General features: G+C 38.1%; 1 protein-coding gene across 3 annotated transcripts in view; it reads left to right on the forward strand.

Moving 5' to 3' along the window:
- BGAL17 (beta-galactosidase 17) overlaps positions 1-14,987 on the forward strand; it is an 80,265-nt gene extending 65,278 nt beyond the window's left edge. For 2 of the 3 annotated variants that reach the window (XM_088959326.1, XM_088959325.1), the window contains 4 exons: positions 119-287; positions 13,443-13,588; positions 13,694-13,759; positions 14,634-14,987. In XM_088959326.1, the coding sequence (XP_088815452.1) occupies positions 119-287; positions 13,443-13,588; positions 13,694-13,759; positions 14,634-14,711 (459 nt within the window). In that variant the 3' untranslated portion in view covers positions 14,712-14,987. The remainder of the gene's footprint in view (positions 1-118; positions 288-13,442; positions 13,589-13,693; positions 13,760-14,633) is intronic. The other variant, XR_016103688.1, reaches the window with a different exon arrangement.
- Positions 14,988-18,028: the final 3,041 nt, after the last annotated feature.

Here is an 18,028-nt window from a genome sequence, read left to right on the forward strand (position 1 = left end):
ATAAAAATTATTAGAATAATGATTTTATATAATTGTAGATATCCTAACTAACATTATGACATATACTTGGTTACTGCTTCAAGCTTTCATCTCAGTTCCATTTGGTTTTCTTTTACAGGGAATTTTATCTGCTGTTTATCTAGATGGCAATGTTCTCCATGGATGGAAAATGTTTCCACTTCCTTTTGATAACCTGAATAAGATTCTAGAAGTAAATCCAATTATGCAAGTTGGAGATTCTAGGATTGCCAAGGCATCTGTCCACATGAATGTAAAAGATCAAACTAGTATGCACTCTTTTCCTTAAAATATATGTCAATTTAGAAGGTAAATATATGAACCAAACAACATCTACAACAAGGTAGCTTGATTACATTACATTTGGGGCATCTTTCCTTTCAAGTATGTTCAATTGGCAATGGAGAAAATGGATATGATTGTTGTGTTCCATCTTCTATTTATTCATTTTGATTAATCAGTCATCTGTTGATTTCTTTCCCTATAGAAGACGCCTTAGGCAAGGCTCTCATCATTCCTTATTACAGTTATCAGTGACATCTTTTGGTAGACTTCCAGTCAAGTCTGTTCAAGTTGGGCCTCATTAGAGATTTTATGGTGGATAGAATGATACCATCTTTAGTGAGGTTTTGTAAGTTGTAACCCTAAAGATATCATCATGCATTGTATGGTAGATCTTCATATTTGGAGGGGATTAGAAGTAATTGCCAACATCGTTGGTCTGTGAAATTCAATGACCCTTGGAGTACCTAGGTCTTTCACTAGGGACTTACTTGAGAATGGTAGCAGATTGGCATTCATAAAGTCTACCATTACTAATCTTTTATGGATCTCAATGGATAAGACACTGCTCATAGAATGCCATCAGCTTTATGAAACCTACTTTTCTCCATTGTATTGGGTCTTATCTGGTGGTTGGAGGTAGGGTTAGATTTTGGGAGGATCTATGGTGGAGGATACCACCCTGTGATACAGATTTCCTATAATCTACTCCATTTTTATGTTCAGAGGTTTGACAATTAATTTCCTTAATAGGCCAGGCAGGGATGGTCTTATCTGATTTGGATTTCTTTGGGATCTTACAAATGATAAAAGTATGAGGCCATTCTTTCTTTCTTGTTTTATTTTTTTTGGGGGGGTGGGTGGGTATTATCTCTTTTGTTAGTTTTGACTTGGGAGGTTTGGTGTCATGATTCTAACAGTCTCTTCTCCCTAGCCTCTTCAAATTCCTTTTTTTTCTGATTTTGATAATCCCTTTAATGTTCTATCTTCTCAGCATGTATGTGCAGAAATCTCCTTCCCTTTTGAAGATTAATGGTTTGTGTTGAGATAGCTCTCAGAAAATTGAATACCAGTACATTCTTTGAAGAAAATAGTTTGGCTCTAAATTGATTTTTCCTCAGGCCTGTATCCTCTTCCTTGAATCTAAGAAGATGGTAGATCACCTGTTCCTTTACTGTAAGTTTTTTTTATTGATCAGAAAATAAACTTTTATTAAATCATTAATAACTAATGAGAGTACACCAGTTTTGAAGTTACAGCAATGTAGTGACCCAGATTACACCAGACTACAGTCTAGCCCAGAATTGTCGTTCAAAGTATTGATACGATACGCCCGATACGAGGTATCGTATCTTTTGAAAAAGATATGGTCCGAAATGCCTGTTTCCAGGTGTTTCGGACTCCCAATTTTTTTTAATAATAAAAAATATCTTATAAGCTTCCCAAAAAACTAAACTTTGAAAAAAAAAACTAAAAAAAAAGTATGTATCAGCCGTTTCTAAGTACCGATACGATACGATCGAAACTCGTATCGTATCGATACTTTGAACCTTGCCCAGAATAAAGTAGGTCTGTCTGCTCCTTGTTTGGCTAGGACATCCGCAAGTCCATTTGCTTCCCTCTTTGCCCAACCAAACCTAGGATTAAACCTCCTTACAAGTTGGTCTATTTCTCTGAAGACAAATCTGAGCTTCCAAGGCATTGGACTGATTTACTTTTCCCAAGATATGACCAGGAGTGAATCTCCTTCAATCTCCAGATCTGTAAACACTCCCCTTATACCAGATCTGAGAAAAGTGCCACAACTGTTCCTTGATGATCTCTAAAGACTCCCCCTATACCTGCTCTTTCCGGGTTACCAAAAGAACTACCATCAAAGTTCAGTTTTAGTTTATTTGGTGCAGGTGGTTTCCAATCCATTCTCATACTTATGTACATCAGTTTGTATCACTTCAGTCCATTTCCTTAGAATGTCATTTATAGAGACATTCCTGAAGAGTTCCAAAGTTTTAAACAAGGATTTAAATTTTGCAACATATAGGGGCGTATTGGCCAATATGTATCATATATTAGGGGCCCTCCGATATGCCCCTATACATGGTGTTTCGGGGTCCCACGTATTTCAGGAGGTAGACAGGCCTTACACCAACCACACTGAACTAATTTCAAAGAAAAAAACTAAAAAACAAAAATTAAAACTGAGCTTTGATACAGTCCAATATGCCCCAGTCAGTGTATTGGACTGTATCGATATTTTGAACCTTGGTTTTAACCCAATGTGCAGATCTGACTTTCATAGCTTCCTACTTTGATTTTCTTTTTTCATTGAGGATTCTTTGATTTCTTTCCTCCCAAATGGTCCACACCACATCCGCTCTTACTGCCTTCCATAGACATTTTCCCCTTTTTTTCGTTGCCTCAGGAAATTGGAGTTGAAAAGACTTACTACATCCTATGAGGGTGTCAACTTGCAACCAAAGAGAGCAGATGTATTTCCAAATACAAGAAACAAAAGAACAAGAGATTAGAGTAGAAAAGTTCTGATAGCTGTTTTGATATAAACTTTATGAAAAGAAAGAAGAAGAAAAAGAGAAAAGTTTCTACTAGAAAAGAAAAGAAGAAGAAATAGAAGAGAATGAGAGGAAGCCAAAAGAATCAGTTATGGCCACCCCTTTCCTTTTAATTTATATACTCATAAAAAAGAGTGTACAAGTACAAGTATGCCCTTAGTAACTCGGCTACTTGTAAGAAGCTAAAGAACACATTTAACTTAACATAAACTAATGGGCCTAAGGCCCAATAACTTCCTAACTAAGTTATGTAAATAAAAAATAAATGAAGTTGGCCCAATAACTCAACACTCCCCCTCAAGTTGCTGCATTCTTGCTAGAAACTCGGGGTTAAGTCCAGCTAGAAACTCAAAAACCCTATTCTTCTCTACCAGTTTCTAATAAGTTGTTGCATCCTTGCTACTTTCCCAAACCACAGTCTCCAAATGATTTATCTCCTACCATAAGGTTTCAAGGGCTGAAAAATAAATAGCAACAGATTTATCTCCCTGTCTGGTAGCAGTTACCTGGTTTCTCAATTGGTAGGCTCTAGAAACATTCTCATTCTGTGAATAGGTTTCTACAACTCCATCCCAAATCTCCTTAGCTATGTTAGCCTATAAAAAATTTTTGTTTATATGGGGCAACATGGAATTGCATAGCCAAGCCATTACCATATAGTTCTCTTGTACCCATCGGGAGTAGTTAGTTTCGGGTTTCTTTTCCTCACCGGTGGCATACCCCAATTTCCCACGAGCACTAATGGCCATCTTTGTAGGTTGTGACCACTCTAACTTAAATGTAGTGATGGTCCTTGCCCCAAAGAGGTCTCCAGCACCACCTCCCCTTGTCCCATCTCCTTCAGACACCTCAAACACCCTTCTAGTACCCAAGAAGCTCATTCCTCCAAAGATTCCTTTTTTTGTGGGAGCAGGAGAAGAGAGAGAAGAGGCTGCCGCTCCCTCCAGAGGCCTCCAAAAAAGGTGGGACTTGAACCACCCCCTATAGAAAACTTCAAAGAACCCTAGAAAAAAAGGGCACCACTTCCTAGGTCAAAATTGAAGTGTCCTAAAACAGGACTCTCTCCTCTTTCTCTAGTTCTTCCTGATTCTGGTGTAAAACCCTAGACCAGCTACAAGGGATTGCAATTCCACCAAAAGATCCAAAAACTGGGCTTATCCGAGGTCTTCGATCAGCCCTTCACCTCACCATGTAGTCGGCCGATCTAGGGCTGCATGATGGAGCAGCTCAAGAATTCTTTAAACTGTCTCTAATACCAAGTAGAAAAGTTCTAATAGCTGTTTTGATATAAACTTTGTAGAGAAAACTGATGTGGTCCCCATTGTGTTCGTATGGCAGCATATTTCTGTTAGTTATGTCAGTGTTAGCTGGTAGTTATTTCAGCTTTATTATTAGTTTATTTTCCATGTAATCAATAAGGGCAATTCAGCCCTTTTACAATTAGTCAACATATATAAATATTAAGAGTGGGTTGGCTGATGTCAAGACCAACCCTCTCTCTCTTTTCCAAAATCTCTTCGTGTGCTTATTCTCTTCTCTTCTTCTCTTCTGAAATTTCTTCATTCTTTTTCTTTTGAATTCAAGACTGATTGTAGTCTTGATCGACTACTTGGTACCAAAGCTGACCTAGGAGCTCTTATGTTAGTCTAATTAGATTGACTACATGAGAATCTCCTAGGTTTAGAAGTTTTTCAACAAAGAAGGAAGATCGGTTGATTCTTGGAGGTTACTGGTAGTGTGTGGCTGCTACTAAGATGATTGTAGAAGGCTGGGAGAGTTCCAGTAGTTAGGAAGAATCAGAAAAGGCTTCGGATCCTCAAGATTAGGGTTTTGCATCAGACAGAAGGTGGCGGCCAGAGATTTTCTTTCATAAAATCAGATTTTGAACTGGTTTCATACATAATTCTGTTTTCTTTGTTCTTTGGAAGACCTATGATGGCTGTTATTAGTTGTTTGGGTGCTATTTTTCTATTACAGTAGTTTAAAAAGTTCTTTTTTTATTAATTCTTGACCAAGAATGGAGTTCAAGAATCAGGGGGAAGGTGTTTTTGGGACTAGCAATTCTGGTAACATGTCTGAGAATGCCTTTTAGATTACAATTGTGAAGTTTGGTGGATCAAACTACTTAGAATGGACTCAATCGGCCATGATGGCCATTGGGGGTAGAGGAAAACTCAACTACTTGTTGGGAGATGTGAAAGAACCAACTAAGGAGGACCAAACTTATACCAAATGGGTTCAGGAGAACTATTTGGTTATGACATGGCTGTGCAATTCTATGCAACCACATATCAGTCGGAACAATTTGTGGGCAAAAACATCCAAGAAAATCTTGGATGTCATGAAAGAGACTTACTCCCAACCCCTTAATGTTGCTAGGGCTTCTGAATTGAAGTGTGAGGTTAACAACCTTAAGCAATGAGAGAAACCAGTCTCAGTTTACTTTTCTATATTGAAATCTTTGTGGCATGAAATTGACCACCTAGAAACACCTGAGTAGGAAAGTCAGAAGGATGCACAGACTTATAGAAAGAAAGTTGAAACTAATAGGGTTTTTGAATTCCTAGTTGGTCTGAATCCTGACTATGATATTGTGAGACGGCAACTACTAACAAGGGACAGTGTGACCTTATCTCAAGTCTACTCCTTAGTGCATAGTGAAGAGACTGGGAGAAAGGTTATGATGTAGCATCAGCCCTTCCCACCAGCCTTGGCAGTAGTTAAATCTAAGTCTGGGGGTGATACGGAGAGGGATATAAAGGAAAATAAGCAGGGTCTAGTGTGTGGACATTGCAAAAGCCTAAGCATACTAAAGACACATGTTGGAAGCTACACCCTCATCTAGTTCTAGCAAAACTCAGGAACAAAAGGGGTAATGCTAATATGGCTGTTAATACTAATTGTGCATCCTCATCGGACACAAAAGGCACACCTCTAGACACCCTAGCTGCTGTCCGGGCTGCCCTGAGTCAGTTGAAAAAGGAAGTTGGGAATTCAGCTCAATCATCTCAACCACCATTAACTCCTCCTACATCAGCCTTTTCTCATTCAGGTACTTGGGCCTCAGCTTATCATGCTTAAGTCTCCAGGTAACACTGAACATTGTTGGGTAATAGACTTAGGTGCATCTGACCATATGGCTGACTTGCCATCACTGTTCACTACCTATCACTTATCTTCTAGCAAAGATAAAGTGTCCATTGTTGATGGTTCCCTTGTTCCCATTTCTGGCAAGGAGACATCAAGTTGTCTAATACCATTTCCTTATCTTCAGTTCTGCATGTTCCTAAGCTTAATACTAACTTGCTTTCAGTCAGTAGCATTACAAAACATCAGAATTGTTCAGTAACTTTTTTCCCCGACCGATGTGTTTTTCAGGACTTGGAGACAAGGAAGGTGATTGGGACTGGCTATGAGACGAATGGGATGTACCTGCTTGGAGAGAGTTCTCATTGGGAAGATAGTGAAGATAGGAAGTCTTTTGTTTCTCAGTCTATTAGTCAAGTTATGCTTTGGCATAATCGGTTAATGAGATACACTGCTGTAAGAATAGCATCTCCCCAGAAACGAATAGGCACATTGGAGTTAAACATGATGCTTCTGGCCACCTCCGATATGTGCCTATTCTTCCTCTTAGCAACCCCATTCTACTGTGGTGTATGAGGACAAGTATTTTGGTGGATAATCCCATGGTCAAGCAAATAGGAGGCTAATTGGTTGGCAAAGTATTCTTTCGCATTATTGGATTTGAAGATTTTGATTTTGACCGCAAATTGGGTTAAAATCACCTGATGAAAGATCTGGGTCAAAGCAGGAACCTCATCTCGAGAACGCATAAGGTAAACCCAAGAAAAACGGGTATAGTCATCAACAAACAACAAGAAATATCTGTATTCCCCCATAGCAGTGATGTGATATGGGCCCCAAACATCGGTTTGCACAATATCGAAAGAATTACTACTTTTATTACTCAATGAATAAGATGTTCTACAATGATTTGTGATGTAGGGTGATTTGGCCCCACCTCGTAGCACGGTGACACGTGGACATGACCTAGCATAAGTGACAACTCAGCGCGATAACCTGGCCACAACTCGGCGCAACAAGCTCGCCGAGGCCCGACCAGACGGCTCAGCGGGTGTAGCAGCTTGCCGAGTAGCGAGGCCCAGCCCGCCCCAAACCTGAGGATGGAGCACCCTGAGCTCCCCCTGTGCAAAGGGACCTGAGCTCCCTCTGAAGGACCCAAGCTCCCCTTGAGACCTGAGCTCCTCCTAAGGGGCTCCGAGCTCTCCCTTCCTAAGAAGGGGGCACCCCAGCTTTTGGCTAAGTGTCCCGAGGGAGAAACACCTTGGGGCAGCACCATCGAAACTCCTGTTCGTACTTGCTCAAGGCTCGCTTCCAGTGCGAGCACCTCGGCACACCTCAGTACCTCGGTGCAAGGCAACCCAGCCTCAGGTGGTTCAGTGCAAAGTAGTTCGGCAGCCTGCAGGGAAGATCCGCCTGATATCCGTACCTGTCGGATCTAGTGGCAGTGCCCACATCTCTTGCTAGGCAGTGTCGTGCCTGCCGTCTCTGAAAAGCATGGCATGCCTGACGAGTCTATACCCTACAGCAGCAGCCTGCACTTGCCATCTCAATCCTGGCAGTAACGGCTAGGGCAGTGGCGGTTACGCCTGATGTGACTGAGCTCTGGTATAAGAAGGCCCCGACCCTCACGAAGAAAAGGTATTGAAGCTAGCACTTTCAGCACTCTTAACTCTCTGTGTTTTCCTTGAGTTTCCTCAGAGTTCTAACTTAGCCATCGGAGTGTTCTTGCTGGGAGAGCTTCCCGGGAACCCTTCACCTTCCTCTTCCTCTCAGGTGCCATCCGTCACAGCTAGGAGCCAAGTCTCAGCCAGCTAGGAGTGCCTAGATCGTGCTGCATCAATTTGCAAGCTCACAACTCTCACATCTCAAATTGGACATCTGAACAAACTCAAATAAATTTGGAAACAAACTCTTCAAAGACCAAAAGGATAAATGACCCAACCGATTATGCCAAAGCATAACCTGACTAACAGACTGAGAAACAAAAGACTCCATTTACCCTCCTATACCATGATAAAGACTTGTTTACTGTTCCCCTTAAAACCTTTGGTTGTACTTGCTTTGTTCAGATTCTTGGATCTCATAGTTCCAAATTTGATCGTAAGGCCTCCAAATGTATTTTTCTCAGTTTCCACACCCAGCATCAAGACGGATAAAGTTAGGAAGGTTGGCAATACCTCTCAATGATTGCTTTCTAGGGGGATCTAGGAGCTGCAAGGGAGGCTAGTTTTGCATCCCAATCATTGTCTGCTTCACCAGAATGCTTTTAATGACCTTGTACCACAACCTATCTTCTTTGTGAGGGAATCTCCACAGCCATTTTCCTAGAAGAGTCGTATTTTTCTTCAAAAGTGGAGAGGAAGTAAGTGAGCAAGTTAGCTAGGGTGGACCTTATCATGGTTATTCTTGCCCCCCAAGAGATATCGTTTCTCTTCCACATTGCTAGCTTTTTAGTAAATCTCTCTATAACTGGTTTCCAAAAGCTTTCTGATTTTGGGTTTCCCTCCAAGGGCATAACCTAGATACTCTAGAGGCCAAGTTTTTACCTCACAGCCTAGTAATCCTACCAAGGGCTGAATGTCACCCTCGACCTAGTTTATTCCAGCTACACAGCTTTTTCCCCAGTTGACTTTTAGCTTTGAAATCAGCTGGAAACCACTAAAGCTTTTAGATTCCTCAAACTAAGTTCATCACAATTTTCATAGAAAATGATAACGTTGTATGCAAACTACAATTGAGTCACAACCACCTCCGATCTACCCATCCTCTATGCCCTAAACTGATTTTCCTGATCGGCCTTGATGATTTGCCTATTCAATACCTCAACAACAAAGATGAACAAGAAAGGGGTTGGGGGATTACCTTGTCTTAGTCCCCATTTTGTTAGGAAACAAAATCCTTTTCTACTCCATTTGAAAGGATTGAGAAGTGTGCCAAGCTAATAAAACCTTTGTTCTACATTCTCCATCTTTCACCTAACCCAGACTTTTCCATGAGACTCAAAAGGAAGGACCAATCCACCATGTCATAAGCTTTTTCTAGATCAGTTTACAAATCAGACCTTTTCCTCCCTGTTTTTTTTACTACCATATGTTCATTTGCCACTAGGATTTGATCCACTATTTGTCTCTCTTCTACAAAGGCTCCTTGTTTTTGAGAAATAACCAAGGGCAAAATAGTCTTTAGCTAACTAGCTATGACTTCGTTGGTTTGAAAATTTTAATAAATTCTCATGCAACATAATTCACTCAATCAAGTGATTGAGTTTTGATTATTTTGGGTAAGACCCATTTAGGGAATCATACGGATTATTCCCCTCAATTACATCTCCACAAGAAAGTAGAGAACAACTTTTGATTCTGACTTGGAGAAATGAATGCATAGAACAAAAGAAAAGAACAATAAGTACTTAAAAAGAACTTTTCATTTTTGTTTCTTTTACATCAAGTGTACAAGAATGAGAAGAAAGAAAAAGAAAATACAGTTGAGAAAGTATACGGCAATACATTCCTCTCTTTTCTTTTTTATACAAAGAAAATTTCCTTCTCACTCCTTTCTTCACAATAACCTGTAGTCAATCATATAAAATTCTGACTATAGACAGCCTTAATCCTTGGATTTTTGCATACAAAAAGGGAACCGTAGTCAATCAAACTGAATATTTGATTGTAGATGGTTTTTATCCCTCTGTTCTTCATTTTCATTTGAAGGGAACCATAATCATCCCTTGAGAATTAGACTGTATATGGTTTAATCCCTGACTTTGTCTTGAAAGATGGACCATAATCAATCAAGTAGAGGCACCTGGTTATAGATGGTTTATTTCCCTCTATTTCCTTTCTCAAAAGTGAAAATAAAAGAGAGAGAAAGAAGGATACATAGCAAAAGACATATATAGGAAGTATTCACGAAGAGAACTTTCCTTTTCCTACTTGTAGTAGTGAAACTTGTTTTCCTTCCCTGCCTTCCCTCGAGCACTTCTCTTTTCTTCTCTCTTTATCTTTGCTTTTCTTAAAAATCTCGAGATAATTTTCCTTGAAGATGTTCCTAGCTTCCCCTTAAGGAGCTTAAATAGGGAGTGGGGTAGTTATGTAACTGCCTCCTCCTCCTAGGTGAAGGACACCTGTCCCTCCCACTTAAAGAGAGGGAACTCCCATATGGGATACTTTTCTATAGTTTTGATGAGTTGGCTAGCAGACTAGCCAACCCACTTATCTGAGTTATAATTTATTTAAATATTATTTGGATTAAAAAAATGCCTTCAACCGACTTATACAATGATCTTATACAAACAACCCACTAGACTTATTGGTTTGTAATTCTTTGGGGTTTTGGCCTCTTTCTTCTTATGCACAAGACCAAGGAAGGTTGCATTTGCTTCTGGTGAGATGTCCCCTTTTTGATGGAATTCAACAAAGACATTCATCAATTCATCTTTTAATATTTCCTAGCAGTCTCGGTAGAAGGCCATTGAGAAACCATCATGTCCCAAAGCCTTAGATCTGTCCATCGAGAAAATTGCATCATGAACCTCTTCTAAACCAAAATTTCTTTCTAAGAGGTCAGTTGTGGGATCCAACACCCTATCCCAATTTAATTCTCCCAAGTCCAGTGTCCTTTCATCTGAGGAGGCAAATATTGACTTGAAATGGTCCACAAAGCATTTTCAATTTCCTCCTTTGAAGTTATTATTCTTCCCTCGATCTCAATGCTAGAGACTAAGCTTTTTCTTCTCCTCCTACTGCAAGCGATGAAAGAGCTTCGTATTTCCGTCCCCATCCAAAATCCATTTACACCTTGATTTTTGTCTCCAAAAGATTTCTTCCTTTCTCAAAATCTCCTCTAGTTTCACTTTTAAGATCCACCTTTCTGATCTTTCCTCTAGGCCACATTCTCTTCAGGCTTCCTTTTGATCCAGCTCATCAATCTTTCTGGCAATTTCCTCCTTCATTTCCTCCAATTTCCCAAACTCTTCTCTGATCCATTCCTTGATTCTTTCCTTTAGTCTCTTCAACTTCTTTGTGAATCTCACCTATTTGTTTCTAGTCCTAATTCCACCTTCCAACCACCAATCTTTTAATTTTTGCAAAAAATTGGGAACTTCCAGCCACATTCTCAAATCCAAAGGGTGTAGGGCCCCCAATAAGGTTCTACAAAGGCTCCTAGTGGCAAATGAACGTATTATTTGTCTCCCCAAAGGCTCCTTAACAAATCATTTGCATTTTCTATCAGTTCAAATTTTGATTGAACTCATTCTATCATGGAGTTTTGACGCTTGAGGTTTACAAGACAACTTCACAATGTATTATTTTGTCTACAACCTTAGTTTCTTAGCTTTGTTCAATGATTTGAACAAATATAAAAATTTAAAAAGGGTCTGTTTCTTTTATCATTTCATAAATATCATTCTATATTTTTGCATATTTCACAATGTTTTCACCATGTATATAATTTTTACAATATTTCCACACGTTATTCTGGCATTTCCAGTATGTTTCCTATATTAGGATGTCCTACATTTCCACCAAAACTGACATTTTAAACCTTGGGTCAGAGAATGGCAGATTATTACTTGTTCTTGCTCTGTAAAGGAGGTCATTCTTGTTCATCCTGGGCCCATTGGTGAGGGAGACCTGGCCAGAACAAAGATCCTATTCCTTCTTGAGAGTATCATGGTTATTCATTACATGCAAGTCCAAGGTGTTAATGCTAAGGGTGACTCAGATCTTGATCATCTGGATCCTGGTTCCTTGAGACATTTCATTAGAGAGGCTAGATTTTTGTCTTCTTTCCTGAACTCCTTATTCCATTGGTGTTAAAATTAGCCAATTCCATGGTGGACAGATTAGTCAGGGAAGGCGTTAGAGACTATTTTTATATTGGGGCACTCTTCTCCATGCATAGATGAATTGCCTAAACATATGCAAGAGGCTATCTGTTGCAAGTTGAAGGGACTAGAAGGGCTAGGGGCATATCTAAAAGGACATGGGTTGAAGTAGTAACTAGTAAGAAATAATTTAAGTGCCCATAATTTAACAATCAATATGGCACGATGGGTTGGCAAGACAAGATCCATGTAGATGACCCCATATAGTTGGACAAGGCTTAGATGATGTTGATAATGATATCTCTCTAGGCATAGGACTGGTCTTGTATTGCTTTGTGTTGCCCCCTCCTATTCCTAGAGGGGGCTGTTTCTGTTTCTTTTCTTTTCTTTTTTCATTTTGGGTTTTTGCTCTAGTCCTTTATTGTTGTTGAGTTTGGGGCCAATGTCAAGTTAGTTGGCCCAGCTTTGTTTTATTTTATTTATAGTTAGGAAGTTATTGGGCCTTAAGCTCATCAGCTTATGCTAGTTTAAGTTGTCTTTTCAGCTACTTACTAATAGCCGACTTACTGAGGGTATTATTGTGCTTGTTCATTCTTTTTATGAAATATATAAATCAAAAGGAAGGGGGCGGCCAGAACTAATTCTTTTTGGCAACCTCCCATTCTCTTCTACTTCTTCTTCTCTTTCTTTCTCTCTTGCTGAAACCTTTCAGCTCCTATTTCTTTTCTTCACAAGGATCACATCAAAATCAACTTTCAGCAATTTCTATTATTGTACTCTAAAAAATCAAAATAAAAATTTGAATTTTTAATGGGTAATATCACTGTAAAAATCTCCAGAAAATTGTGGCATTGGGAGTGACAGACTGGGAAAGTGAATACATGGCTAATCTAGAGTTCCCTACTTCCAATCCACCTGGGTGACCAGTTTACCTCTCCAAGTAACCTATATGACCACAGTACCTGCATGTCGGCTTCTCCAGACAAGTTAAGGGAAAGGGATTTGTGGTGGCCCCATGAAAATGCTTATGTTCAAGGTGTGCCTATATCAATGTTATGCCCAATCCCTTGCTTGTGCACATCCATGTTTTCACATGATTAGTATTTTTTACATCCAAACATGCAACCAATAAGTCTTTTGATATCTAATGTACCCAAATAAAATATAGTTGTTTTTCGTTGTAGAACAAGTGAACAAAGGAAAGTTAAAGACAGGAAATACAATAAATAATAATTCAAGAGTTCAAAGCTACTCAACAACAATCATGGGTCTCAAGTAAGTCATTATTTTCAATAATGATCAATGAATTCCTTCTTCGCAAGTAAATCCTCACATTTGAATAAGAAGAGTATTGCCATCATGAAAATTATAAGAAAATCATAGCACCTAAATAAGCTCCTCTGTTCAATAAAACATGAACTCTGAATTGATCATCGGACACTATACAAATCATGGCTGTGGTTATCAGTCTTTGTGTTGGCATTACTATTAGACAAGTTTACATATTCTCAGTTACAGTTTTTACTGTAACTGCATCTTTAGTCATTTGGTTACTCTGATTTATTTCATGTTGTAAGCATATTCGAAATTGACAGAACAAATGCTAATCTTGATGGCGATACACAATACTGATACCGTCTTTTACTTTACTATTGCAGAGGCCATCTCTAAGGGACCAGGATTCTATGTAGGAGAGTTCTTTATTGACACTTCAAGTGATGTTAAAGACACTTTCATATCATTCAGAGGCTGGGGTAAAGGGTTTGCATTCGTTAACAATATTAATATAGGAAGATTCTGGCCGGTAAAGATTTGCAATATATTTATATTTAGTATATGTATTTAGTTATTTGATTGTGCATAGACACCAAGTTATCTCTGCTTTTTTTTTGTATGGATTATTTTGCAGTTGGCTGGACCACAGTGCAACCTTTACGTCCCTGCTCCAGTTCTTCAACAAGGAGAAAATGTTCTGGTATGACAAACTATTTTCCTCTTATATGATGGATCTCTCTTTTGGATCATTATACGTCCTAGTAGTCTGACATCGATAAGACATTTACTGACATACTCTAATGCACTTTCCAGTTATCACCATGCCCTTGATCATGGTTTACAAATATAAACCTATGTTCTGAAACCATAAATGAATGGTTAGTGGATTCAATCTAGTTAGACAGTATCAATCCTGGTCAAACTGTTGGACATCATTTAACCTGAAAATTAGAATGAATAACTAAAATATGTAACTGTAAATTCAGTTTAGATTATCCCACTTTATATTGTTGAGCCTCAAAAGCACAAGCAGAATACAGCTACCTGGAATAATTTCAAACAAGGTCTAAGATTCATACCACTTTCGTCGAGGCTTAAGAAAATACATAGTTATTGGAATGACGAACAAACTAATCTGTCAGACATGTTTTATTGAGTTACATTTAATGCATCACAAATTCATTTGTCCAATTCCATCAAAATTTGTGTTTAAAGCCTTTGTGAAGCCAATCTTATCAATCAATGGTTAAATATGCTATCTCCACATAAAAAATGTTGACCAGAATTTTTAATTATAAACAGCAGGCTCCATTTTGGGTTGTTTTGAAGAGTTTAATATTCAGATAGAACTCCAATACATGGTAGGTGTACTCTTACAGCAGAAATTAAAGATGGCCATCCAAGAGGTTCTCCCCTATCTTTCCTCCTATGTGGCAGAAACAAGTGGGATCATCTAGCCATCTAGGAAGCTTCATTAATTGACCCAATTAGAAAACATTCTTACACATACACACACATTCAAAGCAATATTTTCCAGTTGAATATTGTGACCTAATCTGGTTGTCATTGCACAGGTCATACTGGAAATAGAGGCTCCAAATCCTGACCTTGTGGTTAATTCTGTTGATAAGCCAGATTTTACATGCAGCTGAAGCTTACATCAGCTATGACACTAATTATATCCATTCCACTAGTCAGCGTGTTACCCATTGGTAAGGGGAGAAGCTGGGGGACTCAGTCCAGTATCAATTGTTTTACTTCCTCTTTGTCCCAAGTGGCTAATTCCTAATTCCTCGTGTTTGTACTTTATTAGAATCGCTCTTTTTCATTGAATGCTACTGTTTAGTACTTTTTGTTGTATGAAATTACACAGAAGTGACCCTTGCAAATGCACGGGTCGGTATCAAAATGCCTCATTATTTGATTCAGTTTTCTAATACAAAACGACACTGAAATGATTGTGGGAAAGTTTAAGTGGCTCTATGAAATATAAAGCCACTTAAACTTTCCCACAACCACTTAAAATATGTAATAGTAGTCCATATATTTTTTAGTGTATTTAATATTAGATTTCTAAAAATATGGATTACTTCAATAATTTATACTTTTAAAAAACATATCCAGGAATATTTTTTATTCTTTTTCTTCATTATATTTATTTTGTTAAACTAATTTTCTAATCAAATGCATAGGATATTGGTTTAATATAAAATTAAATTTAGAAGGGATTAATAATATAGAAATTTTGGTTAGGAATGAGCCAACCTATTAATTAATTAATTTTTTAATATTATTAGAAATATAATGCTATTTTAATTTTTGTAGTTAGTTTTTTCATATTAAATAAAATATCTAATATAGTAAATAAATCATTGAATTTATACTAAACTAAATTAAGAGATAATTAATAGGCATTTCAAATAGGCTCAGTTTTGAAAGAGTACAAATGCAAATACATACAAAACAACACAAAAATAAGGTTTTGCACTCTTCATATTTGCATTTGTACTTCCAAACTAAGCCTTAGTGACAATTGACTCTAACACGCCTTCATATTTGTATTTATAAAATACTAGCAGAGGGGCCTTACTCTGCAAGGGCTGGATTGAAATTGTAATATTGCTATTTTCTACATTAAAAAAGACAATGGTTTCTTAATAAGAAACTTGCAATTATAAGTATTCAAGTCTTAAAACTCATATAGAGACTTAAAAGAGATCACCATGTGCTCATTTTATAAATATTGTTTCGACAAAGCATCTCATATAAAAGAACACAATCATACAGTGATAGTTCTGAATTCTACTTCATAGTTGTCCTTCGTTTCACATCGAGAACTCCTAGTTGACCCGAACGGTAAGACCATTTGGCCCAGGAACCGTCCAAGCAACTGGTTTTGTTTTACTCCAAACCTGGTCCCCGGCCAAAAATCGTTGAATCAGTCAATGATCCATTGACTTGAATGGTTGAACCGTTGACTCATTGACCCATTCAACGATTTTTTGCCAATTTTTATTTTTTAATTTTTGTTGTTAGAGCGGGCCATCTGTTCGACCCAAGCGGTCGAACCATCGACATGGAAATCAGTGGCCAAAACGGTTTTGTTTTCGGGTTGTTTTTTTCTAGATGTCAATAACTATACGAAATAACTTTATAGTCATAGTCATGGGAAGGGTGGACATTGCAAGTGATTCCAAAACCTTGAAAAATAAATCCAAAGTGACTTTAAACACGGAAAAAAATGGTGGTAAATCCACCAAACTAAAAAAGCCAAGGAAAAAAAATCAGAATATCGAGTCCAAAGTTCTGCTTTGAGACGGAGCTAAACATGCATGCAATCAAAGAAAGAGATAAAGCAGATCGTCTTGTAAGAAAATTAAAAAAAAAAACATTGCACAAGAAAACTCAAAGAAAAAACAAAAGGGAAGAAATAAAATGATGTTTAACCCTAGACTGTTTTGGAGGATCTTAAAGATAACAAAAAAAAACAAAACAAAAGTAGAAAATGAAAAAAATGAACATACTGCACACACTTGAATAATACCCATAGTAGAAGAAACATTTGAATGGTGAAAATCCAAAAGCATAAAAGACCATAGTTTTCAAACCGCCGTTGACCCAGACGAATGGACATTTCGGCCGAGGAACCGTCTAGGCAACCAGTTTCGTTTTACCCCAATCTCGGTCCCTAGTAAAAAACCGTTGAATCGGTTAATGACCCATTGACTCGAACGGTCGAACCGTCGGCCCATTGACCCATTCAATGCTTTTTTGCCATTTTTTTATTTTTTTTAATTGGGAACCATCCAAGAAATTGGTTTTGTAGTATCCCAATCCCGGTCCCTAGTGAAAAACCATTGAATCGGTCAGCGACCCATTGACCTAGGCAGTCGAGCCGTCAACTCGTTGACCTGTTCAATGGTTTTTAGCCATTTTTTAATTTTTGTTGTCAGAATGGGCTGTCCGTTTGAACCGGATGGTCGAACCAAAAAGCGGTGGCCAGAACGGTTCCGCTTTTGGGTCGTATGAGTCGTAAGTTCAAATGACATAACACGTATGATATTGCTTAGTGGACCTCACACATTCAATTTTTTGCTTGTAATTTTTGTTATCAGAATGGGTCGTTCGTTTGAACTAAACGGTCAAACCGCCATTTTTTTAATTGGGAACCGACTCGTCTAGGCAACCAGTTCCGATTTACCCCAATCCTGGTCCCTAGCAAAAAACTGTTGAATCGGTCAACAACCTATTGACCCGAGTGGTTGAACTATTGACCCACTTAATGGTTTTTGGCCATTTTTTATTTTTTTTAATTTTTGTTGTTAGAACAGGTCATCTGTTCGAACCGAACAATCGAACCATTGACCTGAAAATCGGTGGCCAGAACGGTTCTGTTTTTAGGTCGTATGAGTCACACGCTCGAATGGCATAGCACGTATGATACTGCTTAATGGACCTCACACACTCAATTTTTTGCCTGTAATTTTTGTTGTCAGAACGGGTCGTCCGTTTAAATTGGATGGACAAACCGTCGACCCAAAATCAGTGGCCATTCAAACCGATTGATGGAACCATATATATGTAAGATTATTGTTAATTATAAAATAACCATTGTTTTATAAAAATAACCAAGGCTCTAGGAGTTGTTGTATTTGTTGCCTAGTTCTATGGTGAGATCATTGCCTTTGGGTATGTAGGTGTAGGCATGACTCTCTCTCTTTCTCTCATTGGAAAACTAATTTTTCCTCCTACATTTAATTGGCTAGCTCCACCACCTTTAGTAAGAGACATTTTGGAAAACCAAACGTCTCCATCATTTTATTGACTCAATTTAGAATATGACATAAAAAAGAGAGAGGGTTAATATTGAGTTAATGTTAAGTGTTAAAAGCTTTAAACGTGAATGGTTACAATTAATCTATTTAATTCTACAATTAGAGAATAGAAAAAAAAAAAAAAAGAAAAGATA

Source organism: Nelumbo lutea, chromosome 8 (assembly GCF_056320005.1).
Source record: "Nelumbo lutea isolate HS-2025 chromosome 8, American lotus-T2T, whole genome shotgun sequence".
Taxonomy (NCBI): domain Eukaryota; kingdom Viridiplantae; phylum Streptophyta; class Magnoliopsida; order Proteales; family Nelumbonaceae; genus Nelumbo; species Nelumbo lutea.